This window comes from Convolutriloba macropyga, chromosome 7, assembly GCF_964194025.1.
Source record: "Convolutriloba macropyga chromosome 7, txConMacr16.3, whole genome shotgun sequence".
NCBI classification, from domain to species: domain Eukaryota; kingdom Metazoa; phylum Xenacoelomorpha; order Acoela; family Convolutidae; genus Convolutriloba; species Convolutriloba macropyga.
The window spans coordinates 25,872,982-25,894,581 of record NC_134474.1 but is presented as its reverse complement, the minus strand read 5'-3'; the positions used below and the strand labels follow the sequence as shown (position 1 = coordinate 25,894,581).

Sequence of the window (21,600 nt, the reverse complement as noted above, 5' to 3'; positions counted from 1 at the left end):
GAAGCGAGCTGTTATAATATCGATTGACTTCTGCAACAAAATAATCAGCTAAAATCTTAAATAGTTGTCTGACCAGTAATGTTGTTTCTACCCCATTGTAGAAAAAAATCATTTTATATGATTGAACATTGTTACTTAATGAGCAGACATTTTTTTTCGGGCAACAGTAATTTCAGAGAAGAAACAAGAAAGGTTTTGATAGGAGGTTTGAGATCTGTTGACCGATCGTTAATCAATTGAATTGTCTTTCCAAAGCTGTGATTAAAGTTTTCTGCATACCCAGCAGAACTAAAGCTGGATAATGTTAATGGCTCACTGAAAACGCATTGCTTAAGTTTATTGATGCTTTATGTAGCAAGTTTTTAGTTAGTGTGATTAAATCATGATTTCATAAGCCATTTTTTGAAAAGTTTGTTTTCTTTTCCTCTTCAAACTTTAGTTTGCCATCAAAAACTATGTTGAGATATTTCACACTAGTTATTTCTGATATTTTTTGTCGTCGACTTTCAAAAAGGTTACTGCAAACCTCTTCCTGTTGCTGAACAATATTTACTCTGTCTTCTGCTTATTCACCATTAACTGAAATTTGTAAAAAAAATGTCATTTAATTAGACAATCTGTAAAAATTTGGGTGTAAAAAATGAAATTATCCTCTGTATACTGGACGAGCGTACAATTTTTTGCACAATTGGTAAAAACAGAGGACCAAAAAGATTTTACCTTCTCTTTTCAAACCTATCAGGTGCGATTGATTCAGTATAGGCCAAAAATAACCGTTCTTGCTCTGATATAATCTTCTGTTAAATTGGTAGAAAGCCTTTGAAAGATCTATAAACGTAGCTGCATTCCTTTTTCTCCTGTTGAGATGTCAACTATTTGCTCTTTGCGCTTTAAGACGGCTTCAAATAAAAAAAATAAAGTTTTTTCTTACCACGCTGACTGGCAGAAAGCTATTGTTTTTTGGTTCTAGGAAATCTGTTGTTTACGAACTAACATTTTTGTCATTGTGGGAGCAATTGTAATAGCTCTAATTTTGACTGAACCTCTTTTTTGAAGATAGTAGTTATAGAGAGTACATAGGCTTCTTCGTATAATCCCAAAACTTTCACTTTGTAATGAAATGACTTATGAGACAACACAGTGTTTCTGCTGGAACTAATTTTAGCTTTTTTGTTGCCCTTTATATTTTTAGGACCAAAAGACTTATGTTCTCTATAACATAACAATTTTTAATTGGAGCATGTAGTGACGCTGCTGCATCAATAGTTCCCGAAATTCTACTAACATCATATCACTTGCCATTGCTCTAAAAGTCGTCTCGAAACTGATTTTTCATTGAAGTTTTGCATCACTATAGTTGAATATTTTTTCGTCACAGAAGTGTTGTTTTTTATTTTTGATTATATCATCACAATGGAGAATAGTGATTGTCACCAAATAACTTCCTCAACTTATATCTGCTCTTTTGCTTGCTTCATAATAGTATGATATGATTTAGACAGTTAGAACTGAAGAAGATTTAGTCAATTTTTTAGCGTTATCAATGTTTGATGGTTTGAGAATATATCGATGAATTATAGAAAGAAGGACATTTTTGTATTATAGTCTATTTTGCAGTCTCCAATCATCACGACAAATTTTCCTCCTGTCATAGCAAAATCAATTCCCACGGCCGATTTTCCGCATTCAAAGCGTTGATAACTTTTTTTCGGGATATTGTAATAAATTTTAAATTAATGCTAATTTTTCAAGTACACTTCATCCCATCAAAGCGTACAATTTAAAAATTCATATCTCAGAAGCAGTTAGAATCATCGCGATGACGAGTTTTCAATTCTTTTTTTGTATATACAGTACAAAACCACCGATTTGTCTGTGTTGTTACGATGAAATCTTTTCGAACACAAAAAATTTTCTTTTATATTTTTGATCTATATCAAATCTTTCAGCATAAGGTTTAACATGTTTCACTAAAATCAGAATATTGTATATGCAATTGTAACCAGTCTGTTGAGTTATCTGTTTCAACAAAAGAAGTTTTTTGCCAAATCTCTGGTTTTTTGGTGTAAAAATTTTACTCTGGAACCAAATATTTTCAATGCTTTCTTTTTACGTGGAAATGGCAAAATTGGTTTTAGAATATATTTTGTTTCATTCTTTTGTAGTTGGAGAAACGATGTAACAAAGAGAAATGAAACTTTGAAGTTGGATGTTGGGACACGTTGTTTGCTCGTACAGTTGCTTTCGAATGTAGGAAATCGAGGTTGATTTCAAAAATGGCAAAGAAAACATTCCCAGAGTATCAGTGGTACACATAGTTTAACTAGTTGTTGAAAGCCACTTCAAACAAAAACTAACTAAATGCATTTGTATAACGATAGGGTTGCCTACACATTTTTTTTCAATTAGGTGCGTTCGCATATATCATAGTAAAAGAGAGCATTGCAATTTGCCATTTGACTCAAAATGTTGCACATTAGGAGTATTTTGATTTTGTTGCTGTTTTATTGCGCAATATACTCTAGCAGATTTTTACTCATTTCATACTCTTTGCTGTTTGTGTGTTCGTTTCTTGGCATTGTTTTGAGTGCAATCACTTCCAGCAGTACCAATGTTTCAGGGCTAATTCTTTTCTCTTTTTTGGCGCAAGATCATTGTAATTTAAAAAAGTGTTCACCAATTTGTGAAATTTGGTTGCAAAATAGCATTCGTCATTCCTGTAAAATGACCGTTTCAAATTTCTTTCTCTGTAACCGCGTAATAATTGCAAGTTTTTGTCAGACCTATCTACTGATGTATATTGCAATGCTGCGGAAAAATTTGATCTTTTGTTAGTTGTTTGATAATACCAATGGCACATTTTTTTAAAAATTAGGTTCATTCAGCAGTCCTTTCCTTCCAGTTTTTTGTAAGGTTTGCAATTATTTTATGAAAATCTGTTTTTTGATAAATTTTCTGCTGTCATCATCATGATTGGACTGAACTACATGAAAATCAAAAGGAGGTTTACACAAGCAATTGACAATTCTGGATAATTTTCAAGTTGTACCAGAATCGGTAGTTTAAATCTGTTGTGATGACGTTTAGAAATAGCAATGCATAAGAAATTGAACAAAAATTGAAGATCCAAAAGCAACTGTACAGACTGGAAAAATGTGCCTTGTGTAGGATCGTGTACAGAAGAGCCATATTTCAGAAATTAGATTGACAAAAATTGATTTTTTTCATTCTTTCTTCCTACAAATACCAATAAAATCATCGCGTATTGGTGAAGGCAGATACCTTGGTGGATTTTGGAAAGGGCAAATTTCGTCATAAAATTATCGGAAACTTTTAAAAAAGTGAAAATTTGAGAAATTTTTCGTCAGTCAAAATTGTCATTAAGTTTAATTTGATTGAATAATTCTCTGTATAAAACGTTCTTAAGTTTCATATAAAATTTTTGCAATTAGATCATAAGAGTTTTTCAAGATTTTTAGGAAAGAAATAATTTTCCAAACGTTTGTTTATTGTCTGAAACACTACAAAACCAAAGCATGAGTTGGCTTTTTAAAAAGTTGTGTGATACATATGCATTCATTGTTATTTTCTTTAGTGCAATAAAATTTGTGCGATATCATAATTTATTTCTTATTTCAATTTACCCTCCATCTTTATTTCACCTCCAGACAGTATTTCACGTTTCCAGCTTTCATTTGCTTCTATTCAGTAGAATGTTATTTACCGCCTCGTGATCAGACACACCTGTACACCTGATTTCATTTGTCGACAACCACTTCACTTTTATTCAACTTAATTCCTAATTCAAAACCAGTTGCCTTATTCTGTTTGATACCGCTCCCCTAAATCAATGCTTGAATTTGACAAGTATTTCGCCAAGCGAAATCCAACTACAAATTAAAAGTGTGTCTTCGCGTGGCGCAGCCAACGGTAATTTGATAAAGTACGACATGATGCAGTCAGCAAACAAACGAACCCCAATAGGATTTGACGCCTTTCGGGAGAATTCTACACCAGATCTACCTCACTGACGGGAGAAGTTGAGGGTACATTAGAAAATAGCCCTGCTTGTCGAGGAAAACATCATTCTGGACAAAGTTTTCGGCCCGACAACCAAATGGTAGAACTTCCTCTTGAGCCGATTAACGATAAAACGATAATCGGATCTTCAGCGCAATCAGAGCAAGAACGCAATGCACGAAATGCACAACAAAAGATGAATTGGCAAAACAAATGCTAAAGACTCCTCGTCGACTTTTACTAGGGTGGAATTTTTGGGGTATACTTCTGCTTCGTAATGAAGTCGTAATTGAAACCAAGAATATGATAAACCAACAGGTGTGCGTCAAATTGGAAGAGTTAGTCATTTCATAAAAATTTTGTCCATTCACAAATCAAGCGCAAGCAAAAAGTATTAAAGAGCAAAGTTAAGATCCGGTGTTGTATTATTGATTCTTCAAGCAACTTAAATTTCTGTATAGACCCTTGCCAAACACTCTCATCACCACGATTAAGTTTTTTTTTGCTTTTTAGTGCTAATTAATTTTTGACGAACAATGCCTTCAAAGTTCTTCTTCACTGAATAGCGTTTTTGTTTTCTTATTTAAAATCAAAGTTTTAAGGTTTTAAAAACCCATTGCCTTAAAATTATTGCTTAGAATTTGATGTTCTTTCAGTTCAATCTTTTTGAGACTTCTGAAAAGTCATTGCATATATTGAGATTTTATCGTGCATTAAAATTTAGAAATCTTGACTTGTCAAGTTTAGTTCTCAAATAGATCTGAAATGCTCATGTAACGATTTACCCTCTTTAGTTCGACAGCTGCAGTCAATTATGACCCTTTTGCCCGAGTCCTCTTGATGAGTTTCATTTCCAGAGCATAATACACAGTTTTTCCAACAACAATTTGAAACAAAAGTTATAAAAGAAACTGTGGTTTCAAAATGCACACGTCTTCGTTCCTGTATCGTAAATTTGATTTAAAAAAAAGAAAATTTGGGACAGCTCAGCAATCATTATTATGCTCGATTCGATAATATACAAAAATGCTTGTTGAAATTTCTTCTTGGATAAAAGAAAACGTCTTGGTGATGCTCTATAAACTTTTCTGAAATTCATAGTTAGTTGGGTTGTTTTTATGTTTTTAGAGGGAAACAGTGTGCAAACTTCGGATAGAGAGCCGTGAAAAGTCAATTTCCACTCTTTCCACCAATTACAGCATTATCACAATAGAATACGGAAATATTGATGAAGGCAGATTACCCAAAAATATGGCAGTTACGCGAACAGGTAAAAATATCAATACAACTAAATCTGTTGTTTACTTACCTCACAGAAAACAACCATCGGGTCTCAAAGGAAAATCAGCAACAGACGGAATTCCATTTTCAGACTTCTTCTTGAGGTCTGCTGCTGCTATTAGAGAAATCTGTTATCGTAAATGTCAACAAAATAAACTAAAACGGAAATTCATTGTCATTCATCTTCGAGGAACGGATCGACCATGTCTAAGGGAAAAAATGTCACCTCATGAAATTATTCAGAAAATTAAACGCTTGGGTGTACCGAAAGAACGAAGTGTTATTTATTTGATGACTGACCTGCCGAGAAACTCAACTTATGTTCAAGCGGTTCGGAATTATTTCAGGCCTTTCATTTTCGGTTCAGATGACGTAAAATTTTTCAGCAGATATCCGTTCACAACTCAACCACAAGCTAGTTACATAACAGAATATGCGCTGCTTAAAATAGCGGATGGTCATATTGAAACCTATAATTCTCACTTAGCATTCAAAGAAAAGGGTCTGTTGGGCTATTTAGTCAAAACTAAGAAGTATGTTAAAAGTTGTGCTCATAATAAAACTCATAATAAAACAATGAAATTAAAATAATGATGAAATAAATAAATTATTCTTGGTTAATGTTCTCCAGAACCTAAAATGAGTCCTACTAGAAAATAAGTAGAGTAATATGGAGTTTTTGAGTTCGTGAAATTACATTTGTGGATTCAGTTTGCATGCATTATGCAATAGCTAAACAGGGAGGGAGAGAGGCATGACTTCAATTGCTTCATAAATTTTACTGAAGTGTAAATTTGGATTTGATGAGGCTTTCTGTTTAGCTGGTTTTTTTTTGAAATTTAACAATTGCCGACTTAACTTTTCGAATGAGTTCTTTCCTTTTTTTGTTCTCGTTTCCTTTTCCTGGTTTCCTTTTCATGTTCCGTGTCAAAAGCTTTCGTTTTCCATGCCATGATTTTGCAAAAGCAATGGTTTACTTTTTTGAAAATTAAGAAGCAAAATGGGTGAAATGGCGGGTCACCAGTTTTTTTGAAAATTAAGATGCAAAAAGAGTGAAATTGGGGGTCACCATTGCTTAAAACGTTGAGTACGAAAAACTGCGTAATACGTGATCCACGGAGAATGTCATACAAAATCCGATCAATTGGGGGTACCTTCAAAATCCAGTAGCCTAATTAGATTTTTTTTGTATGGAAACGGAAATTATACATATGCAGACCTTGACAAAAAAGGAATTCAAAGGAATCTGTAGTCACACAAAGTCACTCTAATGTTACATAAAAACCTCGAAAGCTAAAAATAATTAATCCAAGAAAAACAAAAATTTCAGGCGCCATAGTTGCTTTAAAACATTTCATAGTTTTTTCTGAAAAAAATTGGTATCTTGATCACATTTTACTTCAATTGCTAGAAAAGGAAAAATAAATGGCTCAATTTATGAATGGCTCAACAAAATGCATCGTTGGATACAGAAAGAACTACAAGAAGAACTGAGATTCCTAGTTGAACAATACCATCAAAAGGAAAAACAAGAGAGTACAATACAAAAAACAGAGTTGTTATCATTCTCCACTTTAATTCAGAACTAAGCGCAGATGTCCTTTTTGAAGGAAATAATACATACTAACGAAAAAACTAATGACAAATCAACCCATACGAAAAGCAGTGAGAAAAGTTGTTGACCACATTTTTCAGCTGAATCAGTGTTAGAAGTACTCGAACTCACCAAAGAAACAAAATTTCATTTGAATAATTCAAACTTTTTGTGATGTATTTAATTTTTACAAAAAAGTAGAACAGGAAACATTTTGAAAACTTTCGGGGCTGGGAACCTCAATACAATAACCCTCACCAAACATGGTGATTTAACAAGTAACCTAAAATTAATATTAATAAATTTTTAAAAAAAATAAAGAATGGACAATAAGAATTTCTAGAAAAAATTGCGTTTTGATGGTCTATGAAGCACATGACCCAACAGACACAACAGAGTAAAAAATAGAAAATTCGAAGAAATATTTTTCTCGCCATTCTTTTTATATCAAACGCATTGAAAAAAATTTATTTTTCTTGAAACTCCTAAATGTTCTATGTATGCTATGTACCTTATGCTATGTAAGATTAAACAGCAAATTGAATCTTTTGTTAATTACGCTACATTTTAGCGTAACAAAAAACACTGAACAAATTTTCTTTTCAAAAAAGTTACATTTACTATTCAAAAAAAAGTGAATGAGAATGAGTAAAAAGTACGTCAGCAACAAACAAAAGGAGTTATATAAATAAGTTTGCTGCAAAAAGGGTAAAATTAGAGAATAACCACTGCCTAACGAGCTGTTTATTTGAAGTCTATGTCTTTGAAAGCAATAACTACACGTGTATCGAAGATGTAATAGTTGAGTACCAATAGAAAAACTAGATACGTGATCCACTGAGAAGAGCACACTAAATCTGATTAATTGGGATACCTTCAAAATCGAGCAGCCTAATTAGATGTTTTTATAGACACGAAAGTTACACTATATATGCCGACCTTGACACAAAAGGAAGGTTGAAAATTATAGGCGCACAAGGCCATAGTGTAGTCGACATATTTGCTTTAAATCATTTTCATAAATTTTTTTCTTGAATTTTCTTCTATTTGTTAGAAAAAAGGAACAAGAATTAATCATTTTATGAACTGCTCAACAAAGTGCGTCGTTGGATAAACAGAATCGCTATGGCTGCCTAATAAAAATTGTATGTTTTTTGGCTTTTTCTTTAAAAATCAATAAAAACTTTCAAAATCAGATTTTTTTGTTAAAAAATCAGAAGAGCTCATTTTCAAAGCGTTTTGGAGTCAAAGCAAGTCAAAGTTTTATAATGAAGTACAGCAAGTTCCTCGAAATTTATTCACCACTGACCAAACGTAGCCAGCGGATTGACTCTGTTTTCTCTGTTTTCAGGAAGCTTGATCAAATGGTCGTACCAAAAGAGGGACGCAAAAGAACTAAAAAAAAAACAACCGGAGGACTCATAAACTAACTCAAACCAACTCAGAACCAGAAATTGGCTTAAATAATAGTAAACATTTCGTAAAATATTTCAACAAAAAAGATTCATTTTTTTCAAAAAAGGAGAACAGAAAACAAATTGAGTTTTTTTTGGACTGGTGACCCCAATACAATAACTCTCACCAAACATGGTGATTCAAGATTAACCTAAAAACAATATAAATAATTGTAAAAAATGAGAAACCGACATTAACGTTTTCTTGAAAAAATAGCGTTTTGATGGTTCATGGAGTTCTTGACCCCGCAGACACAACAGAGCAAATATTGAAGTTTCAAAAAATTTTTTCCAAAACAAAACATTTTATATCAAAACAAAGCAACGAGCAAAGTTCTTTCAATATTAACTGAGGTAAAAAAAATGTCAACTTTAAACAAGAAGTTAAATGGATGACATTTTGCAGCAGTTGAGTGCTGATGAGGCCCGTTATTATGCAGACTTTACTTTTGAAACATAGTGCAGAAGTAATCGAAAAATTAAAACCACACTGCATGCATTTAACAATTTTACTATCTCAGCTGACGACCCAATGGAACTGTCACAAAAAAGCCTCAATCGCACGACGAAACAAAACAACAAATAATGGTGGTTAAGTTCAAAAATTTGATAATAATTTGTGAAAAACACGTCGACAAAGTTAAAAACTGTTAAGCTGAAAACAATTAATAGATTTAACAAACATGTTTTATTAAAAAGGCATTGGGACATGAGCTTACCAAAGCTAAGCTATGGGACAACAAATTGCACACTAAAAATGGGCAAGACGCAAAAATTCCCCAATTTTTAATGAGTACATACCATAAGAAAGTTCGAAAAATCAAGTACTATCAACTGGAAACAGTAAATACTTTTTTTCGTCCCAAATTCAATGGATCATTCAGACTAGGCCAAAAAGCAACAAAAGAAAAAATAAAAGAAAAAGCAAATTTCATTGTGATTTGTTGATGAAAACTCAACAAATCACAATGAAATGAGCGCCATAAGTTATCATCTTGATTCATTGAGTACTTTTGTTTTTTCCTCATTAGAAAGCCCATCGAACCTAATGTTAACAAAATTAGGTGATAAATCTACGCTTAGACACGCAAAACTATTCAAGATAAGCGGCAAGAAGCATTGACAAGTTTGAAAATTCACCGCTTTATTCCCACATAATTTCTGACATAAATAGCGTTGTATTTTCTAATTTGTGAACGCTAGTTAGCGCTTATCTAACATAGTTTTGCCAAAATTACTCGAACTGGATACCTAATTGAAATTCAACTGATATATCAGTTTCTTTTCATTGATTGATTTCATATTTGCTACAAAGTTTCATGCGTAGCGTAATTCTTAAGATTGCAACATTTCGAGTAAACTTGAAACGCATAATCATTGTTTTTCAAAATTAATCCCAATGAATAATACATAAAAGCTACGTAACTCATAAAAAACTTTGAAAACTACTATATGTTGTGCGAAATTAATTAGATTTTGTTTTGGACACTGACAAGGTAGAGAATAAACCTGATAACAAATTCAACTGTGGCAAACAGTGTTTGGCTCTACAAAAAGGCAAACTGTACAATTATTTTCCGGTTTTTTCAAAGCGGAAACAAAATTAAAACTGATCTATGGTGACAGCCGGGAGCAAGGAGAGGAAATTTAAAGTTAAAGTCTCATATCAGTTTTAATGATTTATAGGTACCATTTTTGAAACGACCGAGCTCATAGTAAGGACAAATTTTTGGTCGCGCAGCTCTGTCTGGCCCATACCTGAATTGGATCTGTTCAGTCTGGCCCATACCTGATTTGGGTATGTTCTATCTTGACGATACCCGCTATTTGGTCTGTTTGATCTGGCTCATAATCAATCCTCGATCTGATCGGTCTGGCCCATAACCGGTCTTCGGTCTCTTTTGTGTGGCCCATACCTAGTCTTTGGTCTGATTGGTCCGTCCCATGCCCAAATTTAGGTCTGGTCCATAACTATTTTCTGGTGCAACCCCGACAAAATTCAGCCTGTTAACCTCTTAACAGAGCTAACTCTAGAAAACTAGCTCCAATCAGTGACAAAAAAACTATTTGGACTGATCAATGCCCAGATTACCAGCTCAATTCTTTAGCCAGTTCTCTACAACGAAGAATAATTGAGCCCTGAATTGACCATCTTGGTAAGCGGCAGCCGATCTTTAGCAATTAGCCACATAAATATTAACAATTAATCATACACTGAATTGCGATTAATGAATACTTTGTGGTTCCTGGATCAGACGATTTTTTTTAAATTCAACTAAAACGGTGCAAGTTAACTTTTGAGATAAAATTTTGAAAAGCATAAACCATCTTTCGCTCAGTGTAATTCTAAATAATTAAAACGGACTAATGTTTTAAGGCAACCAAATTCTGTTCAGTCTGGCCTAGTGTTATTCTTGTCTCTACTCCGTCTGGCCCGGGTCTTGTATCTGTTCAGTTTGGCCCACGGTTGGTCTTGTGTCTGCTCAGTCTACCAGGGTCGGCGTTGGGTTTTTTCGGTCTTGCTCAAGTCTTGGGTCTGTTCAGTCTGGCCCAGGGGTGGTCTTGGGTCTGCTCCGTCTGGACCGGGGTCAGCCTTGGTTCTGTTTGGTCTTCGCAGTGTCGGCCTTGGGTCTGTTTGGTCTGGCCTATGGTGACCCAAGTCTGTTTGCTCTGGCCCATATCGGTTTTCCGGTCAAGTACCTCATCTTGGAGAACATTTTTTTTACTGTACGTACTAATTTCACACTTTTAGTGACAGTGCAGTCCTGAAACAGAACGAACTCCATATTTAAACTCTATTTTAGTAGCACCGCAGTAAATTAATCCCCATTTTTCTTGCAGACCGACTTCATTGGTTCTATAATTGAGGATAGATAAATCTGAGGCAGAGTTAATGAAGTAAACTTTGGGGTGAACAGAAGTAGTGGATAAAAGGGGCCTACAGCCACCAGCCCAATTTGTCCCATTCCTCAATATGCTAACCGTATATGTCGAAACGGGACAAATCGTTCTGCTAACTGAAAGCCCCCTTTTATCCACTACTATATTCACCACTATATATATACAAATACTCGCTCAATTTTGAGTACAAAAAAGTATTTGGCCTGTATAATTTATGAATTTCATACGCAAATACCCAAAAGTTTTCAAAATTAATTTAAAGCCTAATTTCATATCTAATATACCAAACTATACTAAAACAAATCAGGCTAACCGGCCCTCAAGTTTTTTTTCAACAGAAACGGATGAACTGATAATCACTCAAAATTGCTTAGAATTGGATAATAAGATTTCTTAATAATTTTGACTTTACCCTTGGAGACGATTGATCTATGATGTTTAACTGAGTGATTCTATGTATCAGGGTACTTTTTTGAGCCGAGTATTGAGAGGTCTTGTTCAAAAGGTTGACTCACCTTTATCACGCTACGGCAGTATTGCTTGACCGATCTTAATGGCTAACTGTGGGGGAGGGTGCAACTACAGAATTCTTGAACATTTTAAAATTTTAACAATTAAGCTGACTGAACTCTAAATAAAAATCTGTAACAAAGATAGCCACCACTATGAGCACAATACGTGCACACTTTGCATAATCTGTAAACAATTCATTAAATGATGAAAAGTAAAAGTGCATGCCATGCTAAAATGGTCGTCACCATCAACAGAAATGACCATCACCAAAAGCAGAATGGTATCAAACGAGTGATAATTTCGAAAACAACACACCTTTAAATATAAGCTTGTAAGTATTTATTAAAATTTTGAGTATTTAATTTAATAGAAGGATTTAATTATGTCTTTAATTTTAAAACAGGTACTTACTTGGGAAAGGATAGCTAATTTTAAGTTATCAAACATGTCTGGAAGAAAGAATGTTCTAGAATAATTCTCCATGAGCGGACCTTTTTTCTCCACAGCACTTTTTGTCTATTCATCATGAGTTTCACTTAACTACAAAACTTAGCGAAAAATTTTAAACAATTTTCTTCATTTGACGAGATTTTATTAACTGGAGCTTTATCAAATACTTCTTTATCTGCAGAAAATCTAAACGATTTGACTAATTTAACAAATCAAATGATTACATTTCGTAAGGAGAACAAATGCATACCCGATAACACAATGAACATGAAAGTGAGACTGGAAAACGAACAAAAGCAGAACTCTTCCAGTTATCCCTTACCAAGTTCAAGAAGGTCCTACGGAATTACGAGCTTCAGGAAACACTGGACAAGTTTAAAGTGAATATGCCAGAATATTTATTGTTCCACCGTAAACTGAGAAATTCATTCATTGTTGGCGAGTTTGAGTCTTATCTAACCACAGTCAACAATATGGAGGTAAAGCTGAATCGTTTATATCTGCTGACAATGTCTGACAGAGGATACATATGGGGGAACGTGAAACAAGATCATCAAGAGAACAATAAGGATATTCCCTGGAAACGACTGCTGAATGATAAAGGATATTCCTACTCTACTATCCAGATTTATATAAACTTCACTCAAGCATGTGAAAACTATCCAAGGTTCCTAGTCTCAACAGACTACTATTCGGAATGGAAAAATTTTCTGACAATGTTCTTAGCAGAAGTTCAGAAGGATAGTCAGTTACAGTCTAGGTGCATGACAGAATTACAATTTTCATAAATGATAAACAAATGATTGATTAATGAGAAATATAATGCGCAAAAATACAAAAACTCTAAATCAAAGGGAGCCTCCTTGGGTGACAAAGGGCGAAAACCCTTCGCAGATAGTATGTATCTTAACATACTCAATAAATCTATCCTTAGTACGCCCAAACCTATACCCTAAATAAACACACAATCTACACTTATTATCCTTAAACCTGAAATAAGAGATAAGTTTTTCAACCTTACGCATACTACAAGTTAAGTATAACCCTGCTTCTTCATAATGCTTACTTATATGGCTATTTCTCTCTCTCTCTCCTTAATGATACCATTACATATAAAACACTCATAAGGTTGTTCTCTACATTTATAGCAACAGTCTTTCACTGTTTATCCATACAGTTAGGACACTATGAAAGCATTTTTCATAATTTGAAAATTCATTTTTTCACTAAAGAAATGGATGTCAATAGAGGTAGCGATTGTGTCGTCTGCAATTTATCCTTCGATTCAGTGAAGGATTTTCTCAAACACACATTATCAAATGAACATCAGGAAAGAACCAGGAAATGATAAAGAATCTTGATGAAGCCGAACCTATAGAGCCCACGCCTAAAGCTAAAAGGGCTTCACCCATAGCCCAAACCGTACCCGAAAACACGGCGATAATGTATGACCCGGATGAAGATGAATACTTTTTCATTCCTAAAACTGCAACTAAAACTAAAGTTAACACCAAAGATTTTATTAAACCTAAACCCGAACCCAAATCTAAAACTAAAGATAATATCTACTCTGGAAATAAGTATGAAGGTAAACATTGTCAATCAGAATTTAGAAATAAAATAGCCCTAACTTCTCACTCAAATAGTCATAATCGTAAGTATCTAGAAAACACAGAATACTTCGACGTAAACTCTAGCCAGAACATGAAAGAGATTTATAATACTGATAAAACCGGAAATTACATTGAAGATATAGATGAAGCTATTAAACTCTTTAGAAGAAATTAAAGAATGTTATCAGTTTAGATAAGTTAAGAGTTTTAAATATAAGATCACAGTCGAACGTGAGTACAAGAAGAGAACCAAAGAAGAAGTTAAAACTACTAAAATCTTTCTCAACATTGAATATGTTATTAATAACGCAATATATTAAAATGGAGACTTCACACAATGGCTGAAACTTTGAAAAAGAAATATATGAGGGTTATGGCTATGACTTTGAGTTTCTTGGATTAAAAAGTATTCAGATAAATATTGAACCAACAAAAAGCATCTAATGGTAGTTATATAAATTTACCCCCGATCTCAAAAACTCTAAATCAGTATTAAATTTACGCAATTCCAAATACAACTGCTTACAACTAACTATTACTGCTTGGCTACATCCCGCTATGGACCATGCAACACGTGAGAGTAAATATGTAAATTATCTAATTGAACCACGAAAACAACATGAAGATGACTTTGCTTAGATGTTAAAAAAACAGAAATTGTACAATATTAAAATTTAGGTATACACACCTTGTGGTAAGGGTAAAGTGGAGTTGTTTAAACCGGTGGATGATTTTGATAAAGATACAAAGGATGTCAGAATATTATTTTGGGGGAATGGACTAACAGAACACCGTGCACTAATTAAAACAATAGAAACCTTGAAGACCGAAAAAGAGCCACAACAAATTCTATTATTATAATAGATGTACATATTGGTTTAACTCTCAAATTAAATACGACAAACACGAATGTAGCGACCCATTCAAACCAGAGACTGTTTGTCCTAAGAAAAAACATATTACTAGTATAAATGAACATAAACGTCAGAATATAAAAAATATTATAACCGCCGGTATAGAATGTTGCGTCATTGATGTCACAATTAAAACTGTAAATAAGTAATAGCCGAAAACATACTAATAATTTTGGTTTACATCTGACAATGTAATTTTAAATACTACTTTGGTGTGGACTGTATCGAAAGATTTGCTAAAGATCTATTAGAAAAAAAAACAAGGAATAATTTCAAGCGTAATGAAAAGATGGTGTTTTATAAAGATGAAAAACTGTATCACAAAGCCAATAACACCTGTCAAACATGTGGCAAAGCATGTATTAATAAAATAAGAGATCACTGTCATGAAACTGGTAAATATATAGGACCAGCACCTAAAATGTGTAATCTAAGATACAAACAACAAAACTTAATTCCTATGATATTCCATAATGGTAGTGCTTATGATTTCAATCTACTACATAGTGAACTCTTTAAACAGAATAATGATAGAAGAAAAGTACATAACATACCACTAGCAGTTGGGAAGTCTAAGATGTTTCGTATTGGTTGTCTTAAGTTCTTAGATAGTTATAACTTCTTAGCTATGTCTCTAGATCAAATGGCAAAGATATACGGGTGTAAAACTTAAACATATTATACATATGAACACTTTGGTTTAGATGACTACAACAGTCTCATAGGTAATCTTAACATAAAAGACTTCACTATCTAATAATTTACAAACACAAGAAGAAGTCGATATCTTTAATAAAGACCTCAGTAAAAAAAAACTGGTAAAGATCTAACTATAGAGTTTTTACAGGAATTATTAGACTGCATGAATGAATGTGTTAAATTAAGTATGAAAGAATTTAGTCTCAACCCTCTACACTATGTAAGTCTCCACGGTTATAGTTTTGATTATTGGTTAATCTCAAGTGGTGTTACATTAGATACATAACAAGATAAACTGCTAGATGATTTCGTTGAAGCAAAGAGAGTTGTTATATGAGGTATAACGTGTGATAGAAATTTTAATAGTAATGAAAGTAACAGCTCCATCTGGTACATAGGCGCAAACAACCTATACGTCTATGCAATAATGCAAAAGCTACCCATAAGGACTTTGAGTACTATAGCACATCTCTAGATGAAATATTAACTACTCCAGATGATAGTGATCATGGTTACTATATAGATTGTGATTTTAATTGTAATAATAGTTGTAAAGATAGAACAGAGCAACAAGCATTAGTGCCTAATAAAAGAAAGATAAATGATAAGGAATTTGGCCACATAGAAAGAGAGAGAGAGAGGTAGGGCGAGAACAGAGAAATTAATCTTAGATCAAAACAACAAAACAGAATATATGGTTCAATATAGGATGTTAAAGTTTTATGTTAAGATGGGTGTAAAAGTAACTAAAATTCATAGAGTAATTTAAACAAGATGACATATGTAGAGACTATATTCAAAACAATACTCATAAAAGAGCAACAGCTAAAACTGAAGCGGAAAAGGATGTAAGGAAATTAATGAACAACTCACTATATGGAAAAATGTGCATGAATCCTCTAGACTGCCTTCAAAGTAAGTTCTTACACAATGAAGAAATTATAATGAAAAGTATAAGTAAACCAACATCTAAGATTATAACTAGATATAAGGATTATAGCCAAATTGAATATATAAAGAAAAAAATAGAATATGATTCTCCAGTATATGTAGAAGTTACTATGTTAGAACTAAGTAAATTACACATGTAACCTGTATTCTATAATATTCTTCAACCATTTCTCAAAGATTTACAGCTCCATTATATGGATACTGATAGTTTCGTATTAGGCTTTAGTGAGGGTAAGATCTTTGATGAACACATGGATCTGTCCAATCTAGAAGCACAAATCAAAACTAATAACAAAGTCCCCGGCAAATTCAAACATGAATTGGGAAGTAGAATAATGGAAGAGTTTATAACCCTGTCACCAGAGACATATAGCTTCAAAGACTATCCTAACAATACTAAAGAGAAAGGAATAAAGAATTGTGACAGTGCTAAACATGAAGAGTACTATAATGCATTAATGTATAACACAGAGAACTGTAGATGAATGTAGAATACAGAAAGTTGGTGATAACATGACAACAACAAAAACAAATAAGATCAGTCTAAACACATTTGATGATAAAAGATTCTATGTAAATAATATTAAAATTTATCCTCGTGATGAGAATTTATATCTATTCAAAAGAGATCTAGTAAACAAAATCTTCCGAGCGCCATTAGGTTTAGACAAAGACCAACTAACTAAAAATATGCTACAACTAACCACTAATGATGACAGAGAGTTGCTTAAGGCTGCAATTAAACTATATAATGAGTTATGAAAATTGACTAGGCTAGATAAACTTACAGAAATAAACAATCTAGAGAAGTAAAACAGAAAGAATAGGTTAGAAGATAAATTAAGACAACAAGAAAATTATGGTGACATAGAGGAGTTATTTGATACTTTAACTTAAACTTTGAATACAAACAGTGAAGCAATGCAAGCTCTTCAACACAAAACGTTAGCAGCATTTAACAGTAACACTTATGTATTAAAGAGTTTAGAGCACCAACAACAAAGAAGATTTCTTGATGAGCGAGCTGCTGTCTTAACACCTACACCCAATCCACCTTCAAGATAGAAGATGATAGAGGCAATACTGTAGACAATGACGTGATTGACATTTTATTACTAATGGGTAAACAAACAAATAAACAATTCGAATTAATATCAGTAGATCCAAATTCGAACAAATTTAAAATAAATTGTATAGATGTATCTCTAGTACCTAATGGCATAAATATGAATAGTAAAGTTTATAATTTTTCTAAGGGCTTCCTTATGTTTATTACTAATAAAGACTTAACCTAAAGAGATATAAAATGTAATGAAAACAAAATAAAACAATTTCTAAAGGATATTGGTTATAAACAACGAGAAGATAATAAAAGTAAAAGATCAAAACTCATAAGAAGAATGTTTGCTAGTATCGGTGAACCAACTTTTCAGGTTATATCGATACCAGCCTCCAGTGAAGATTAAATATATCTAGGTGATACTGGTGATTAAGAACAGGGGGTGGTAGAAGAAGAAGAAAAAGAGGAAGAAACCCATTACGAGACTGATAAACAAATAGAAGCTAGTGGTCTTAACAAGGGCAACCCCAACAACCTAATAGAAAGATTAGAATTACTTATAATAGAAACAAAAGCTGGGTATGATGGATTATATGATGAAATGTTAAATATATCTAAACAACTATTATCTATGAATATTATTAATCAAGAACAACGAGACAATTTTGTTTTTAATTATTGTAAATGAATAATGATGGAAAAACAACAACAACAACAAATAGCTAAAGAAGTATTCAGTCCTCAAACAACAAAGTTTAGAAGAAAAAGAATAATACCGCTATATAAAGATGAAACATGGTCAGCTGCTTTAATTGATAAGTCAACTCTAAGTAAATACAATAACAATTATAAGTTTATATTAACAGTTATTGATATATTCACAAAAAATTCATGGGCTATTCCATTGAAGAATAAATCCGGTCTATAACTAATGGTTTTATAATATTGTTAGGTGAACATAGAAAACCAGAAAAAAATTATTGGTTGATAGAGGTAGTGAGTTTTACAATAAAACATTTAAATCTTTACTTAAAGAATATGAAATCGAATTATTTTCTACTTATAGTGATTTAAAGGCTGTATTCATAGAGAGATTTAATAGAACATTATTACAGATAATTAATAAACCAAGGTTCATTAATGGTGATGGTAATTGGGTAAATATATTAAATGATGCTGTTGCAACATATAATAATAACGTTCATTCAACAATTAATATGACACCTGTTGATGCTTCTAATATTCCTAATAAATTAGATATATTATATCTACTTCTACTAAGATTAAAGCAAAACCTAAAGTCGTCGGTTATGTCGGAATCCTGACAAGCGCAACATATTCTCTAAAGGATACACTTCTAACTGCAATAGAGAGTTGTTTAAAATTAAAGTTTTAAAAATACAACCTCCAATATATAAGATAAAAGATATGAATGGCGAGATAATAGGATTTAAATACTATGAACAGGAACTATTAAAATCTGAATTTGATTATGAATCTAATAATAAGGTTATGGAATCATTAAATATACACCTCCGGTCATGAGCCAGCAAGCTGGATTCAGTTCTTTCTGTAAACAAACACAAAGATAACAAGAAGTAAATGCAATCAAGCTAAACAACAATCAAGGAACCCGCTTCTCGGATCAGCAAAAACCAATAATTTAACAGCAAATAAGGACAGCCAATAATTCTTAGAAGACAACGATAATAATGAGATGAAAGATACCTATAAAATAACAAATGTACAACCGCCCTTAGATGTAAAAGATGTTGTTAATAAAGAGTTTTGTGACAATAATTTATTATGCTCTTCTAATAAAATAGACATTTTATGTAAAAATTTAACTGAACTAAGAAGAGGTGATTATGATAAAGTTACAGCTAAAAATTTACAATTAAACAAAAAACAAGTATATGAAGATTTAATTAAAGAGCTTTTTAAATCGGCAAATGAAATTACAAATACTGTTAACTTTCGTAACAAAGTTATTAGTGATACCATCTCTAAGTATAATCAATTAAAACTAGAGATTGATAATAACAAGTCTAATCAGAATATTACAAACAATCACCTAGATGATATGTTCACTACTGGTCTAAAAGAAGTGAGAGAAGTTAATAGAAAGACTATTTGTGCTGTTGATGAAGCCTTAGAAAAAATAAAAAGATAGTAGTACAATATATAACAGCTATATTATAAGAAAGTAGACAACAAAGAACAAGCAAAACTAGACATGCATTATGATTTTAATCATGAAGATATAATGAAAGAGAATGAAATTTATTTTAGTTAAAAAAAATGGAAGAAACTAAACCCAGTGCACCCTTACTTTATCCCAATATCAGCGAAGCCGCGGTTCGCGGATCACCTCCTTCTCAGAACAATACATCAATGATAAAATCCTAACTAATAATAAAATTAATAATATTATCATTATAAAAGATATTAGAAGATATTATGAAACTGAAACTAATAAATATAATAAGAAGTTAAGTAGATAAAAAAATTATCTTAACGTAGCTGAGATAACAGAAATACTATTATCATCAATAGCAACAACTCCAACATCATCATCAGATGCAATAACGGCTATTGGCCTGCCTTATTCTATACCTACTACTTTTGCTACTGCATCTGTTTGTGGTTCATTATCAAAAACAATTATTACTAAAATAAGAAAGAAAATTATAAAGTATTCACAGATGTATATCATAAGCAAACAGTTTAGGGAGAAGTTTAAAAAACTTGATACTAAATCAATGATTGATATTAAAAAAGATAATGAAGAGTATAATGGATTAGTTAAGGTACTTGAAGAATATAAGAGGGATAAGAAAAACCAGCTGAGAATTTTTTAAATTTTTTAAACCAAAATTATTAGTGTTTAGTTATAATAGTATGTTTAGTAATAATAATATTAGTGTTAATAATTGCCATTAGAAATATCTAGCCATAGTTTTACCAATAGCTATAATCATTGCTATGGTTATATTTAAACTCTAATATAGTTATATTTAAACTCTAATATATTTAATTATGTTTTGTTTGTACCTAAATATAGCCCTCTACCTTTCTATTATACTTCTATACATTCACCAGTATTTGCAAATTTAATTAAATTGGGCGTGGTTGATAAAGCAGCTCTAGGGTTTCTACTTGCAGCTGCACTTTCTATTTTACGTGATATTTCTAAAGCTGTTAGTGTATTATTAGCATAACAGTAGCTTTACCAACACTTTTAAATGAATCTTTCAATCCCTTTGCTTCTATTGTTGCATCACTGACAGTTATTGACTTATTTCTTTTACACTTAGCACAGGATCCCTTTTACATCTTAGTTCCTTTAGCTGTGACAACCCCTCGAATATTATTAATACCACTATAATGTCTACCACCAAAACAATATGGATTAGTTTTAAACTTATGCAAATTACTCATATTTCTATATATTAAATATAATGGAAGATAAAAAGTCTGATCCCTTTCTTGTTAAAGGGGCTTTGCCTTTGGTTCCCCAATCATTAGCTAAGACTAAACCCAAGCCAAAGCCTAAACCTCAACCATTACCTAAGGCTAAGACCAAGCCTCCGGGCTCCGCCCGCGAGCGAAACTCGAAGCCCAAAAGTAAACTTGAAGCTAAAGAACTTTCTCTAGAGGATAAAAAGAAACTGGATATTAATTATGATAAAGGTTTTGTTAAGACTAGTAGAAAATAGTTTGACAATAAGCATAACTATGAGATTATATCAACCATCTTATTACCATCACTAATAACACTAATACCCTTTCTATTTAATACTAATGCATGATATATAACATCTGCATCTGCAGCACTAAATTTAAATTTAAGTTGTATTGGTTGTGGAGCTATATGATCATTTTGATATCTAGTATCAAATACTTGTGTTCTGTAACTACTTTTGAACGTTCTAAGATTTTTATACGGTTTAATATTATGAGGTAATCCATTATAATCTTTTTTTAAATGAACAATCTCTTTAAAAGCTTCATAATAAGTATTATTACATTAATTATGGAAAGATAGAATATTCATTCTATCTTCAGGATAAAATTCACTACCAATCTTTCAATAGCATTCAGGAACATTCATTATATCAAATGTACTTGCATCAGGAGTTTGTTCATT

The 21,600-nt window shown here is 32.3% G+C and overlaps 1 protein-coding gene across 1 annotated transcript in view; it reads left to right on the top strand.

The window, feature by feature from the left end:
* The window catches only part of LOC142342176 (uncharacterized), a 46,714-nt gene extending 40,792 nt beyond the window's left edge, over positions 1–5,922 (top strand). The window contains exon 3 of the mRNA XM_075393400.1: positions 5,149–5,922. Coding sequence (XP_075249515.1) covers positions 5,149–5,892 — 744 coding nt within the window. The 3' untranslated portion in view covers positions 5,893–5,922. The remainder of the gene's footprint in view (positions 1–5,148) is intronic.
* Positions 5,923–21,600: the final 15,678 nt, after the last annotated feature.